The sequence below is a fragment of the Homalodisca vitripennis genome, chromosome 3 (genome assembly GCF_021130785.1).
Source record: "Homalodisca vitripennis isolate AUS2020 chromosome 3, UT_GWSS_2.1, whole genome shotgun sequence".
Lineage (NCBI taxonomy): Eukaryota > Metazoa > Arthropoda > Insecta > Hemiptera > Cicadellidae > Homalodisca > Homalodisca vitripennis.
Window position 1 is genome coordinate 149676181 of NC_060209.1, and position 16673 is coordinate 149692853.

The following is a 16673-nucleotide window of genomic DNA, read 5'->3' on the forward strand; positions in this document are numbered from 1 at the left end:
CTCAAACTGATGGACAGCTATAAAAAACAGCTGACACGTCTTTGACAGGTCACGTGACCTGCAAGGCGTGCTCCTATTGGCTCTTGGTACATGTGAGGTTTTGCTTGGAACTGTCAATAAAATAAGTGAGGTTTTGCTTGGAAAGTGATATTTATATATTGATTTAAAATAGATTGTGTGAGCTTTTGACTGGAAAAGATGTGTAGTCATAAAAGACATTCACTAACAGTTTATAATCAGTGCTCAGCTCGATTTTTTTCAATTTTGGACATGTGAGCTTTTGAATGTTACCTCCTCATATGTCTATTTACGTTTTAAAATATCATAGGGCTCTATCATATAACATCATAATTGATATCACTACGTAGACTACGTCCCTCAAATTTGAAAATTGCGCGTGAAGCCGCGGTTAACTTCTAGTTATTTTTAATATTAATCAGTATTTGAAGATTAGAACTGTAAATTATAGTAAAATATAACTTTTAATTGTTGTTTGGAAACAAATAACTGGCAATAGATTTTAAAAGTTGTACTGATGATCATTTTTAAAACTATGCTGAGATGTGATACATATCATGTGTGTTTTCTTATTGAAATCACAAAATGTGGTAGCACGGTATTAAAATATTGGAATATATCTCGATATTTAAATTTTAATTGAAATATTTTAATACTTTAATTTTATCTAAGTAATGAAAACAATCTTTCGATTTTCACCTTTATACTTGTTTTTAGTTTTGGACCTTTCAAGGGTTATGCGAGAAAGTTGTACATTATATAACCGAAAACAGATGTATTTTTGTTCTTAAAGGCACTATAGTAAAAGTAGTTGATTGCAATTTGATTTCAGTATTTCTCACACGGATTTTATAAGCTAAAACCTCATTAGTACTGCTCTTTTGCACTCATATTTATGATATATCGTACATTTTCCCGACTAGCGGCAGCAACGCCCTTATGTCAGATCACTCTGTCTGTCACGCGAAGAAATGATAGTATATACTCATCTCACCAAACATGTTTACTAGGATACGTCACAAACCCATAATTTCTGTACTAATGATTCTTCTAGTTTCCGACAGTGATAAGCTTCACAGTGTAAGGAACAGAAAACCAGTAGAGGTTATAGCTAAGTAGTCAATTGTTGCTAATTACAGCTTCGATTTTGGTAGCTGAACTTTTCCATTCATCACAATGGAACGGAGTCCTTCGTATATTTACTTTCTCAATGTTTCTATACTAGCCAGAAATCTGTAAATTCCCTTTCAAGTACCATTCAGAAATTGTAATGTCTTTAGGTGTAGAAGGGATTTTAGAGTTGGAACATTGTTTCGGTGTGGAAAGAATCTAAAGTTTATGTATAACGTGACCTTATTATATGAGTATTATCATAGGACTCATTGTAGATGAAATAACAGGCGTGATGGTTTCAAACATAAGAAATACCATAACCCAAGAAAAACCAGTGGTTTAGGATACGACAGAGGTGAACCAGAGCACAACCCGTGTTCCAAAGAGCACCAAAGTTTGGAAACCATACCAGATACCGTGGTACATAATGAAATGTTGAAATATTTTTAACAATTGTATTAATTTCATTATTAATTATGATAATACTTGTTATACCTGACTTGACAATTTTATTAAAACACATTTTATATCTTCTGATAAGCTAAATCCATAAATATACAGGATAATGTAGTGTTGAGGGAGTTTTTAAGACCAGTAGGTATTGCAGTGATTTCCGAATAGAAATAGCCCTATGTGCTAGGGACTTTAAAAATGGTCATGTACAATTTCAGTACAATCGGTTCAGTATGTTTTACGTGATTGAGTGACCAACTCACAAACACACACACACACACACACACACACACACACACACACACGCGCGCGCGCGCGCGCGCGCATTAAAGTTAAATTTGTTACATAAAAATTGAATTACTCGATAACTAACTGAAAAAAGTGTAAAACAATTGAGAGATAAAGTTAATTTAATATTAGTAAAATCTAAAAATATTTAACGTTATAAGGAAAATAAGAGTATTTAATCACGTTTGACATTTAAACATTATTATTACTACCAGACGAAGTGTGTTTTGATTACGCAGCGTTTAATGCAAAATGTTTCATGTCCCTAAGCTGGATATAAATGTTTCTCACTTACTCTCATTTCCTCGAATTTTATTTGTTAGATCGATTATAGTAAGCATGCTTAAAACACTGCGCCTGACACTTTATTTTTAAATAAACAGTCATCTTTAGTGTAATTAAAGTGTAAATAGACTAATCTTCTGGAACACAGAAGTCAGACACCAAATTATTTAAATCGTACAACAACCGGCAAAAACACCGCTTTCTAATTGAAACTGGGATGACTGTGTAAATATTGTCTTTTCATTACGCTGTGGATAACCAGTGGAATTTAATTAAGTTCTGTGAGTGTCGTTAATCCTGTGACGGAGGGGGAGGTTAGTTATGTAAGGGCCTGCGGGAAGACAGCTGCGGCTCGGTGCGGTGGTCCATGGCCGGGGAAAGCGTGGCCGTGCGGGCACGGATGGCCAACCGGCCGGTGTCCTCAGATAGTATAAGTGGCGAGGGGCGAGCGTCAGTCGGCGGAGGATGGCAGGAATAACTCTGCTGCTGGTCCTGGTAGGGACCTCATGTGTCCTATCTCGTCAAATCCTACTGGAGGATCTTCTTCAGGAGGAGCCATACAAGGTGGGCGTTAACAATGTAAAACATTATACATTCTTTATGTATAACTTTGTCACTTTTCTGATTATTTTAACCGTAACGTATTATACATGATCTGGTTATGGTTAATAACGATGTTGTATTATTTCAATTCTTTTTGGATATAAGGATAATTACACATTTTGTTCATATATATTTTCAAATAGATTGCGAAGTATTTACGTTCAGCTTAAAAGGAAAAAATTGAAGTTGGCCGATATAAGAAATGTGTTTCTTTCATAAAATGCTCGTAATGTTGTTAAATATTTATAAAGAAAAGGTTGTGTAGTTTTGTAAACTGCATGTTGGAAAACTTTTTATAATATTATATATATATATATATATATATATATATATATATATATATATATATATATATAATATATATATTAGCAGACAAAAAATGATGATTGAACTAGTGTTATTATATACTAGTTCATAGTATATAACATGATATAACGTATATATATACATATATACGTACGGAATGGAAAGTGTAGAAAAGTCCCGGCATTATAAAATTTTTTATTTTATTGTGTTTCGCATTTTAAGCAAAGTACCATATCGCAAGAAAACTAGAATTATAATTACGATTTTGTTAGTTTCACACATAATGCGTAATACCGTCCTAATAATGGACAACCAAAATTCAAACTACGTGAGAATATTATTATTGAGCCTTTAAGAGGTTGAACATTTACTATGCAGAATCGACAGATTTTACATATCTAATAACAGGTTTAAAAATCCTCTTAGAGTTCCATAAGACCTAACCGCACACTTCAGATGTACATTTATTAAGTACATCTGTCATTGACTTGATAAGTGACTGATAAGTGACTAAGTCGGTAGAGTAGGTTCAGCGGAGTGGTACCGACATCGAAAACAAATTCAATTTCATTTAATATATTTTGTTTTTTATTAGTTATATAATAATATACATACGAAGATTAATATATCTCGATCCAACATCCTCTAATTCATCGTATAATGTAAAATAGATAAAATTGTTCAATTTAGTTGCAAAAGACGCCGGAATATTGTTTGGTTTTTTTAATTATTTAACATTTGTCGTAATTGAAAAAACCACAATTATAATTTAAAAAGGCTTTTCGTTAAACAAAAATATTACAAATACATAAATTTTTCTGTATATCTGTATAGTTTTAATGGAGTGATCCAATGAGCTATCGTGTTATTGAATAAGAAACTAACACAGCATTTCAATAATTCATATATAGAAATCAATTTCGGTCTTTTATTATAATATATTAATGTTTGAGTTGAAATTAGACTAAGGAACGACTTAATACTCTTGCAGATGACATTCAATACAGGGTCAACATATTTATTATAACTAATCTTCTCCGGCATGATAATTATACAGAAAATGAATGCTAACAGTTCGTAAGGTCATACAACCCCATATACTAAACACTGCACGTCATGCCCCATATAAAATGTATATATATAAAATTGATTAAAAAATGTAACATAATCTTAGAACAAATTCTTACATGTTATTATAAAATATATTAATTAAATATCCTGTACACTATCTTTTTTCAAATAAACACTTGAAATTCTAACTTTAATTCTCACTGACTGTCTAATTCTACACAGGTGCGTTTATAGACGATTCTAAAGCCAACGTAGTATGCGAAGTCAAAGTATAAATATGATTATAAGTCTGTAATTTATTTTTTTCAATAATCTACTTTTGATATAAAATAAAAACAAAAGGGTGACTTTTAATACGAATGAAATAAAAATGCCACAGTACTTTGGTTAGTTTTTTATTAGTGTACAGTACCGCAAAATATTTTTGAATCCCTTTAACTCAAATGGGTGTTGAAAAATTATCAATAATTATTATTTTATCACTTCAGTTTATATGCCATACTTTAAACCCTATGATTATGGTTTATGTATTGAAAATTTAGTTTTCATAAATTTATGAGATTATAACCTTAAATCCACATTTTACATGTGCTATTGTATGTGCTTCTTAAATACGTGTTTAATTTTAAATAATCATGAATATTACCAAGTATTTTCATCCTTTGTTATTATAATATTTATTGTAATTTAAAAGTAAGAACACTTTTAGCTTTTCCACACATGGTCAGATGGTTTTTAAAACTTTACTCTGCAAGCCTCCTTTCGCCAAGAAATCTTAAAATATTCTTATAGTATAAATTACCAATAAATCAACTACGGGTAACTCAAAATACCCCTAACTATTTACTGATATCTAGTGGATAATCATTAACTTAATATTTGCACAACTTTAATTAAACGAAAAATTGCATGGACATAAATTAAAGTCAGGGATAGGAGCTATTTTCCAAGCGCACAATCAAATATTGAAGTAGTTTTCGTATGTTGCAAGTATGGTTACTTCATTCAGACCTCAATATAAATAACACAAATTCTTCTATAACATTGAATTTACAGATCACATACACATAACTAACACATTCTGAGTCAGTCATCGTTCCATTATTTGCCATGAAACCACATACTTTCAATAAGAAGCACCTGCTTAGACTAATTTGTATTCTTGCGTTTTCATGGCTTAACAAGAGAGATAAATAAAATCTTTCCATTGCAAGCTATTAAGATTGTTCATCTACCATACAAGTTGCGAAGGTGTATGTTTATCTAAAATAAGACTGTGTATGCAGAAGAAGGACACTGTAACTGCCCCAAAATTAATTAGTCACGCATAAATTGGACAATAACAAATAATCCTCAGAGAAATTAGTTGAGTCATTGGTAATTTACAAGTGTTAGATAAAATGGTGACCATAAGAAACGAAAAAACGAAGAAGAAGGGAAATATAATACTATAGAAGTAAAGAATCAAAGGTTGGATAGACTACTCCAAAAACTGTAGAATAAAAATGATTCTTAATATCCTTTGAAAAACTCTTATTCTTAAAATCAGTGAAGGAAATTGTGGTCACGTTGGCGGTAACTTTACTTAATATAATATTAACATTATTAAATTAAACCATTAATAAAGAGGGGACAGCCAAAATATAAGGTTATTAAATCTTACCATGTGTCTAATTAGATAGAAAAGTATTAGAATTTCACCCTAAATCTCCTATTAAAATTTTTACACAGCCCCAATAAAAGAGTGTTTGGTTACTAAAACTGGTGTGTTTTGTGGCGAAGAATTCTACTTACGTTGAGGAAGATGAGTCTTCCTTTGATTTAGTATAAAATTTAAGTATATATTAATCATTTATAGGTGTATTTATATGCAGTTTTAATATAAATGTTTTTGAAGAAGTTGATATTAAATTGGGTAAACATTTTCTTGGGAATAAAATCCTTTTTTTAGTTAATTGTTTCATATTTTTCTTATAATTTTTTTTATTAATTGAGGAGGAATGCTCTTTAAAAATGTATAAATATATTTTCTCCAACTCCCAACATACAATAAAAGATCATACAAAGAAATAGTTCAAAGAATACCTTTTGCAGATAATCCTCTGTAGATTAAAATAGGGTGAGCTGCTTTATTTGTATTGTATGATACATATTTCTGTATTAAAAACACGATTTTTCATGAATTATGAAAAATACATACGTGAAAATAATACCTTTATGTGATATACTGATTATTTGGACATTGGAATATTCTGTTATGGTGATTGTGGTTATTAATCCTCAGGGAGAAGCGAGTGATTTAGTAGCGGCTGGTAGCCATCACGGCCACAAGCACAGTAAGGGTGGCGGAGAGGAACATCACGCAGATCACCACAGCAGTCACGGCCACAAGGGAGACAAGGGGTACCACAGTCACCACCACTTCGACAAGGGGGACCACGGCAAGCACGGCAAAGACAAGCACTCGGGCTTCTACAGTGACCACGGTGGACACAAGGAGAAGTACCACGACGAGGATGAGAAGTACGGCCATCACCACAAGGGCGAAAAAGGCCATAAGGCAGCCAAGTACGGAGAAAAGGGAGGCCACAAAAAAGGGCACAAAACGAAAGGGTTGGTAACATTATTATTTTAATTATAAACAAAAAAATAAGTTCTAGATCAGTCTACAGACATTTGTTTAGAAACAATTGTCACGTTTATTTGCTGAATACTTAAAAATTTAAGGTCTCCATATGAGTAATATCGTTTCTTTCTATCTAAAAAAGCATATCCTACTACTTCCTCATTATTTAATATCTCCAATTTACTATTCAAAGCGAGGGATATAATTATAAGCATATAGTTTTGACCCAAAAAGAAAAAGGTTGTATTGCTATAAATTTTGTGGCAATTAGAATTTTAAATTTGTAATATTAATAGTATGAAAATATGGAGTTAAAAATAGACAATCAAAACATTTTAGCTTAGTGGTTACCATATCACTGTAGTTTTCCTTCATAGTTGTAAAGAATTTTAAAACAATGGATTTTATTAACTAGTTACTAATAATCACTGTTATTTAAGTTTATTACACTACCTATTGAGCAACCTACCTCATAGAGCCTAACCTTAACTGAATCAGTTACTTAATGAATTTTCTAGCTTCTGGCAATCTTCGTAATATTAGAGATCCTGGCTTCTACAAACTCTCAGATTCGGAGCATTTTATCTCTCAAAGCTCTGGCTTCCTTACCAATTGGCATGACTATGTTGTATGATATTGTTTGCAACCAGTAAGAAAAAAAAATTTAACAGTCCTAAAGCCATTATAATGCCTCCGCAGTCTTCTACGAATACGATTGTAACTAAGTATATTTTAATTCCTGAAACCCTCTCTGAAATTAATAGTAAGTAGAAAAGGTTACTAGTAAATAGATAAAATTAACCCAGTAATACATTTATATGAAAATATATATTTGTTCTGTTTGCAGTTACCACAATAAATTCCACAAGGACGAGTACCATAAGGAACACAAATTCTATGACGACTACCACAAGGGAGGGCATCACACCAAGCACGGAGCTTACCATGGACACCACGGCTCCAAGGAAGGGAAACACAAGAAGGGAGGTCACCACAAGTCCGCTTACCACGATGATCACCATGGCAAGAAAGGACACCACAAGAAAGGACATTACGAGGACGAGCACAAAGGTCACAAAGGGAAAAAAGGACATGAAGAGCACCATTCACACAAAGAAGACTATGGAAAGAAAGGTGGTCATAAGAAGGGAAAGAAATATGGATTCAAGAAAGGACATCACTAATTCTAGTCCTGTTGTTTATCGAATATTTGTTATAATGTTGTTGAATGTTGTGCTATTTTGTTAATTGTTGTGATGTTAAATTATGTTAAGTTATGTAATTTAAATCCTTGAAATAGTAATTTATTTTTGTTAAATAAACTACTTATTCCTGTTATGTAGAGTTGTAGTTTACCATCCCTCGTGAAATGCAAATTAGCTAATGATAGAAAAATTATGTTGGAGCTGTTTTTTAGTGATGGTTGGGATTCATTATGATAATACTTATTCTATTATTAAAGGTATTTAATTTCCAATTAATACTTCATTTATGAACATGGACGCCAACACGTCAGTCTGGCGTTGCACTACACCGGATTACAATAGGAAACGCCACATGTGACTAGCCACCATCAAACGAATCTGAGAGGAAGGGCCACAGGTCAAAGGACCTACTTTGATCCGAGTACTTTGGTATGTGGAAGTTCTCTGTGTTTACCCGCAAATAGTTTCCTGGAACACTCTATATAAACAGTGTCACAAAAGCGTAATCGATACCACAGACACTATTTCCTTAGATATATAAAAATTTAAATATTTTGTGTATGTATCATAAAAATTTACTTTCGTGTTTTAATTAACTTTTTGTTTTAGTTTGAACATTCAAAAAGCATACAATAGACAGATACTGCATTATAGTTTTGCGTAGGTAGATTTCTTGACTTAATTGGGTTACATGAAATACCCAACAGTTAAATTTAAAAACAATTTTCTAACGCCCTTCGCATCCCGCCGTCATACAGACCAATTACGTGCAATGTTTATATTTTAAAACTGTAGGGAGGCTCGGTCTTAAACACAGTTATCGATCGATACTCTCCCCTAAATTTCAGTCTGGGTAGCGGGATTTCACTTATGACATATCCTCCAATGTGAAGATTTCTTAATCTGTTTCAAATCTGAATTCGTAAAATGTTAAGTTTAGCCTGAAAAAAAAAACAAAACCTAAGGAATTCTAAAGGATACACGTTTGTTTTTTATACAGGCAACAAAAATGCGTTAATAAACACCTTCGTCTATGTGTTATACTTTCAGAATTGTACACCAGTTTTGTAACGACTATGCTGTGTGACATTCTAAGGTTGAAAATACATGAGTTTAACAAATGAACATTGTCGTTTGATGTATTGCACGGTCTTCAATATGTTATTTATATCGAACTACAAAGAGTTTTTCAACAATATTATTTTTTTCATATGTTATGGCCCTTGCGCCAGAAGAATGGAAGGGTCGTGAGACGAAATCCACAGAAATAGTTCCATGTGTAGGTGCACGCACTAGAGTGAGCATGTGCCTATAGATAGTCACTTCAATAGGAGGTTTTGAGGAATTGGGGTAAAATCTCTAGTCTACGAAGAAGAATAACTTTTGGAAAGATTGGAGGTCCCTTAGTGTTAGGCCGTTGTTGGCCATAAATGAAGGAGTACCTTACCCTACCCACTTCAACTAGAAACATATTAGAGCAGAGATGGCCCTTCCCTTTTCCAATATGACATGACTAATATAAACCCCATATTCCTCTTGATTAGATCCTAACAAGAATTGGCCCAACAGTCTTTTCCTATTGTATTTATGATGGAGTTTGAACACTATAATATAACATGTATGTCGTATGAAAGTTTCCAAATTTGCTTGAACTTCCATCGATTTAGTTTGGTATCTGTTATCATGAATAGAGCGAGATATGTAGTGCTTTTAAATCCATTCCCCAAACTTGTAAGGATTCTGATATGTCATGTTCGTCCCCCAGTTGTCTGCGGACTGTCCTTTATTCATCCGTTGTATAATATGGAAGTATTTCTCCCATGCCACACTCGTAATTGAGCCTCAAAGTGGTCCGTCCTGATACGATCTAGAATAAGCATTAATAGGTAGCTCACATCAGTTCTAATGTTACTCGGTAGATGGACGACTGGTCAAAGGACCTCTCGAACGACTTCAAACCGTGACTATCGATCTGCATCAAGTACAATGTTGATTGGATTATGTGGACTGTTGACTATTCTGTGCAAGGGCTCTTCAGGCTCTTAACCAGAATTGGAAGCTAAATTACGAAACCATTAATTATCATGATACTGAATATTTTATGTGTTTATTTGTGAATGGCAAAATATAAAAATGCATAAATTACGTGTAATGTTTTATAAAGAAAACTTGCAATGTGAAAACTAATCTCAAGATATGTAATTATAAATACCTGAAGAGAATGATTGAGGAGATTTGGAAGATATTGTGAGAAACTGCATGAAAGAAAACATACTTCAACATCGATGTTAAATCGTACGTATCTGAAATAAGCTGATACAATCTCTTATTTGAACATAAACGAGTGAATGCTTCCTAATTATATTGAGTATTTAATTTTATCCAGTGGTTTTCACTGGTTGAAAGGTAAAATCCGCCCACAAAGATGTAATTTAAATCCAACAAATAAGCTAGTGCACTCCTTTCAGGTTGTTTGTACACAAACCACGTAGCAGGTACTCACTAGAGTCAACGTGTTAATGAACTGGAGTAGTAATCTTCAGTGTGATTTACAATTTACATCGTGTTATACCAATGATATAACAATTTTTTAAGGCTTTAATATTTCGTTCAGGATTTGTTTTCGCTAGCTGCGCATTGTCAACCACAAACGAAATTAGAGCCTGCAAATATATTAGTTGTCTGTAATTTCGTTGTCAGAGCTTTTATCCCTGTCACTTCCAAAATCTGGTTATTGTACAAAACAGAATCCAACTTTAGTCTGAGCCTAGAACGGGCAGTGAATGTGTTATACAACAATATCTCACAAGCGTGTGTATAGGTAATCAATGTTGGCTATATCGGAGGCTTGGCTAGATCAAACTGTATAGTCTGAGCCTAGAACGGGCAGTGAATGTGTTATACAACAATATCTCACAAGCGTGTGTATAGGTAATCAATGTTGGCTATATCGGAGGCTTGGCTAGATCAAACTGTATAGTCTGAGCCTAGAACGGGCAGTGAATGTGTTATACAACAATATCTCACAAGCGTGTGTATAGGTAATCAATGTTGGCTATATCGGAGGCTTGGCTAGATCAAACTGTATAGTCTGAGCCTAGAACGGGCAGTGAATGTGTTATACAACAATATCTCACAAGCGTGTGTATAGGTAATCAATGTTGGCTATATCGGAGGCTTGGCTAGATCAAACTGTATAGTAAGAGCCTAGAACGGGCAGTGAATGTGTTATACAACAATATCTCACAAGCGTGTGTATAGGTAATCAATGTTGGCTATATCGGAGGCTTGGCTAGATCAAACTGTATAGTAAAACTGTTTGTCACTCCCTTGTCAAGGGTAGTAACAATGGACTTGTCTGAAAATACCCATCCAAAACTACACGTTGATACACATTGGAAGTAAATAGTAAATGATAACCAGTAACTTAGATACAAGATAGTAACTACAAGGATAGAATTCAAAATCTCTTTTATTATATTATGAATGTATGTCACAATTAATGGCATGCTAAATGGCGTATACAATAACACAAATTCCATGTAATTTTACTTAGCTAGTACATAATTTATTTATCTAAAAAAATCTCTATAAGTCAATCTAAGGCGCAATTTAAGGAAGGATATAGACAACGTATATGTATAGTTATCACATTGGCAACTACTACATTCTAATCTTTAATTTCAATCCTTTAAATATGCCGGCCCCTCTTGCTTGTAGCAATGTTTTGGAGATTTTTGAACTTAAAAACTTCTCTATAATCGTAAACCACTGGTGGTTTAAACTTGAGAACAAAGATTGGGTTCCAGGAAAAAATAACCCAATATTTGACCAACCCAGTTAGAGCTGCAATAACAGGATATTGTCAGAAATGATAACAATAACATGTTGAATAGTTTACTTCAGATTGAAGAATATAAATGCGCCTGAAGTTTAATTGTATATAATGGAAGTTATCTTCAAGAGATAAAGATCTTACCAGTTTTTGTTACATTGTAGGATAATTATTCTATTATTAAATTACACTTTAAAGTCTGATACAATGGTAATTACTATTTTATAACTCTAGTCATGAGACTCGCTAATTTTCAGCAGTGCCAGCGTTTGCATTTGAAATTATTGTAACACAAATAATATTGTGCTTATGTGAATTATTTTTAATTTCAATGTTTGTATTTATTCTGAAATAAATTAAATTTTATTACATGCTTTTATTGACACTTGTAGTAATATAAATCAAATATATATAATAACAAATTCGTAAGAGGGGGGTATTTTAATACAATTGACAAACATATTTTTGTATTTTATGGAATTTAAATTGTATATTAGAATTTCTGATCCCATATTATTTTAGAATGTAGGCTATTATTTAAATATATATTTATTTAGTAAGTGATAGTAATAGTTTTCTGTATAAATTCCGTTAAAAATATAACGATTTCAATGTTATGAATGAGAAATCAGTAAATCGCGCTCGGTGATAGTCTTATATAAAAAATGTAGTTGCAAAATATCATTTCTAGCCCCTATATGCTGTACAATTTCATTGTTTGTCTTTAAAGATATAAAATAAAAATAGTAGCAGTTCAACATAACAACCTTGACAACAGTAGCAAACTCATTGCTTATTGCTGCCTTGCTTTTCCGCATAATACTAAAGGACTAAACTCTTACACTTTTCATAATTGTAAGCATTTATTATACTGTGTTGTGTCGAAAATCTTACTGTCGTTGTAGACGTAATAATTTGTAATTATTAAGTTAGAATTCGTTCGATATTGGTTTTATCAAGAACCGCTTTTGGCACTTTTGTCAGGAGAAAGACTTTCAAAGTATCTCGTGACCTAATTGCTTGGCTGAAAGGAGCATAATGTCACGAACTCATTGCTTCAGGCACAGCACGTCTCATTGGAGGATTTCATCCTTATATCTCACAATTACATTTGTGAAACTCTTATATTTCCAACTAAAATTTACTTTTGTCTACTTTATTGTAACTTATATTAAGAATAATTTGAAAATTATTGTTCAGAATGAAACAATTGATTATTAAAGGTTAATGAGTGAATTTTAAAACTATCATATCTAAATTGAAGTAAAGGAAAAGATTTCTTATTTATCCAGGCGAAGTTAGGGCTAAAGAAACCCTCTCTGGCTTTTAACCTTGCGACAATTGGCTTAAAGTTAACCTGCAAACTACTACGAGTGGTCGGGTAGGTGGACGGTTTATAATGGCAGGATTGCTCAGAGGTCGTTCATCCTTGAGGAGATTTAATTGTCTTTAATAAAGTTTCATTAAAGGGTACTTCGATTTTCTGGTTCAAAATATTTTCTAATCTATTGTGGTTGCATCTTTTAATTATGCAATATTTTGTGCACATAGATACGCCTCTTGAGTAAAATAAATATCTCGCACACTAGGTAGATTGGTGTAGGAGACTAAGAAACATTACCAAAACGTAATATAGGTCTAGGGAAAACGTAAAAAATCGTCAGTGAAGCATGCGAGGCGTGTCCTATTGCGCTATAACAATTGACACTAATAAACAACAATTTAGAAGGATATTAATTTAAGAATCGATGTAGTATTCTTTAATTAAAAATTCCGTCTTTCAAGTACCAACCTGTATATAACCATATTTAAAGTTCTATTTAAGTCTTTATTTGAGAATATAAAAGATTAAATTTAATGGTGCAACACATAACCCATAGTGTTTTTAAAAGCCTACTAGAAAAAGTATCAAAAATTTAAATGTAAACGTATTTTGTAATATACGTGTAAAATTAAAACAAAAAAATTCTTCTGAACGTAATAATTTTTATAATTATAACAATGATTATTACATTTTTAGTGCAACTAGTATAGTATAATAGCTTTTTTAAAATATATCATTTCATTTATTAATATTTTAGTTCTTTTTAGTTCGTTAAAACATGTTTAAAATTTTATATATCAATGTAATTTCTGCCGGTGAAATTTTGACTTATGGACAATTCTACTCAAAGCTATCCTCACTATTCGGAAGAATTCACACAACCGGCATGAGTGGTGGATTTTTAATATCCCATTAGGAAGGAAAATTTTTTTGATTGACTGTGAATAAATTGTACAGAGAACCAAAATTTAGAAATATAAGATCGTACTAAATCCTTCTGGGGATGTATTTGAGAGGATAAAATATCAATAAAAAGCATTTGTTTTGTTTCAGTAACAAATGCTGATCACCGCCTTTCTAATTTTAAGAAACACGGATAAATACTTTTAACGAAGCAGATAACATTTTATAGTCCAGGAGCAAGGAGCCAATTTTATTGAAAAAAAACCACAACCTAATGTTGACTACCTACCTCTATTGCTTTTATGGATGTTGAAATAGGAGTGTATCAAAGGGTAAAATATCAAACGCAAATTTATCTTAGCACATAATTTTCAGTTTGATATGCTTAGAAACAAATCTCATAAACTTACATAAAATCAGTGTTCATGAACCATATATAATGTTTCGATTGTTTTATAAAATAATTATAACCAGCACTATTATTGAATTGAATTTATCAATTCACTTACACGAACTGAGGGGCAGGACGTTCGACTTTTAACTGTGTGTCTGTGAGTAAAATACTTATAAAATCAATGATTAATTGGTAGCGAGAATTGTAATTAAATTGCATTTCATATTTTATATATGGTTCAATGTAGATTGGAAAACTAGCAGATCTTCAAAGGTGTCATAATTTATTTGTAACATAAATTATGTCTTCGTGTGCATTTTCATGTTTATGAAAAGATTGATAGTCAGCACATTCAAGTCAAACTTTTCCTTATCATGTCAATAGAAACAGTAATAGTATAATGTAAATCCACATTGAAGCTTTCGCTCCTATTGTTTCCTCTCTTGAAATCCATCTGCGCACATTGTTGATCTGTAGCGTGGACCACAGGCCACATGCATGTGGTTACCCTGGGATGTTTAATTCAGTTTATATTGACCGCTGCGCCCCTGGTGGCAACAATTACAAGGTAACATTGTTACAGTCAGCTGTTATTAGTTAACCTCATTGTCCGCTAGAGTCGCCACTTACGCTTTTAGGCCACACCAGCCTCCCGGCGCGGCGGTCGCTCTAGGGGCTGATTAACTCGATTACTATGCCCGTTCTGCATCCCTGTTCGTGGCAATTTCTGTAAACTGTTTTGTCCAGTATTCATTATACTAAATATGAACAAGAAAATTTATATTGAGGGCGCAGCCAGAGGAAATATCGCATCCATTTTACGAATCAAATTCAAAAAATCAATAGTATTTTGAGATATTCCAAAGTGAATATCTTATTTTATGTTATTGATGATTACATTACAAATGGTAGTGTTCACTATCTAAAGCAATTCATTCAAGTATAATAATCGTACCAAATTTATATGAATTATTATGATACATCAGGAGAGATTCAAAAATAATATAAAAGAAACTGTTATATTATATTAGATATATGCCTCTGGTAATTCATGTATGTAATCGTATGCTATTTGAAAATATATACAAATGATGCGATGAATAGTATAAGTTATATTAAGTTATATAGAGAAGTAAATCCTGAAAAAAATGTTAAAGAGTGTTATGTTGAGATTTTCAATTAAATCGAATAGGAAAACGAATTTTCCAAAATCTTTAAGTATTACCACTATCAAATATTTTGAATTTGAGAAGGTATTACTAGTTTAACTCATGTAGGTGTGATGTTTTGTTGATAGAATTTTTTTAGTTTATCACGCAATTAGAAAACATGAAATTAATGTAATGGATTCGTTTCTGAAAAATTAAAAGTAATAATTTTAGTTACCTCACGTTAGCAGATAAATTTCAGTTAATTATTCTTTTACTTCGCAATTTCACAACAAAAAGTAAGTGATGATATATTCACGACTAAAATGGTAAGACTAGAAGCAATGCAATGTTTATATTACCTAAAATATGATCTTGTATTATACTCAATACGATTCTCAATCCTGAATGTGCATAATACGATAGTGTAGTTAGTGATGGAAATTGCCTTCAACAGTTTGATTAGCATGTTTAAATATATGTTTCTGACAAATAAAACTGTAAAATATCTGGAATCGTAAGAATACACGTTCAGACGTATGATTTGCCTGAATTTTATAAAAAGCGACATCAAAAAACTAGTGAATGATTATGTTCGCATAATGAAAAGATATGAGTTTTCTCTGAGTACAGATCCAATTCACTTGTGAAACCAATCTGCTCACTTAGATTGTTTATAAGTAATATTGTTTTGTATACAATTAATCCGTGTAACTTTGCAGATGTACATACAAAAAGGACAAATAATTTCTTTATTTTTATTAGTGAATAATTTCACTACAATATAAGATTGTTCTGAAATTAAATCTTGTCTCTAATTTATAATATTGACTTTCTACTCTATTATTTTTCTTGTACGTCTTTGAACACAAATGACACATTTTGAAAACGCACATGATTGTACTCGTTGTCTGTTTACACATTAATATATTCTGCATTGCTTCGTTGCCTTCACGGTTACCCATAAGACAGACCAATGTAAAATACTCTGTAATGCTCAGCCAAATCCCATAGAATGACATACTTCATAATATAACTCAGCATTTGCTACATAAAAATTAAGATATTTGATTTGAAGCGATTAGTAACTACTATAGCCAC

The 16673-nt window shown here is 32.2% G+C and overlaps 1 protein-coding gene across 1 annotated transcript; it reads left to right on the forward strand.

Annotated features, from left to right (window-relative positions):
* Nucleotides 1–2622: 2622 nt before the first annotated feature.
* On the forward strand, nucleotides 2623–7947 carry LOC124358393 (histidine-rich glycoprotein-like). The gene is made up of 3 exons (XM_046810694.1): nucleotides 2623–2721; nucleotides 6422–6750; nucleotides 7611–7947. Exons 1-3 carry the CDS (start codon nucleotides 2623–2625, stop codon nucleotides 7945–7947), a joined length of 765 nt encoding a protein of 254 aa, XP_046666650.1.
* The last annotated feature ends 8726 nt before the right edge of the window (nucleotides 7948–16673 follow it).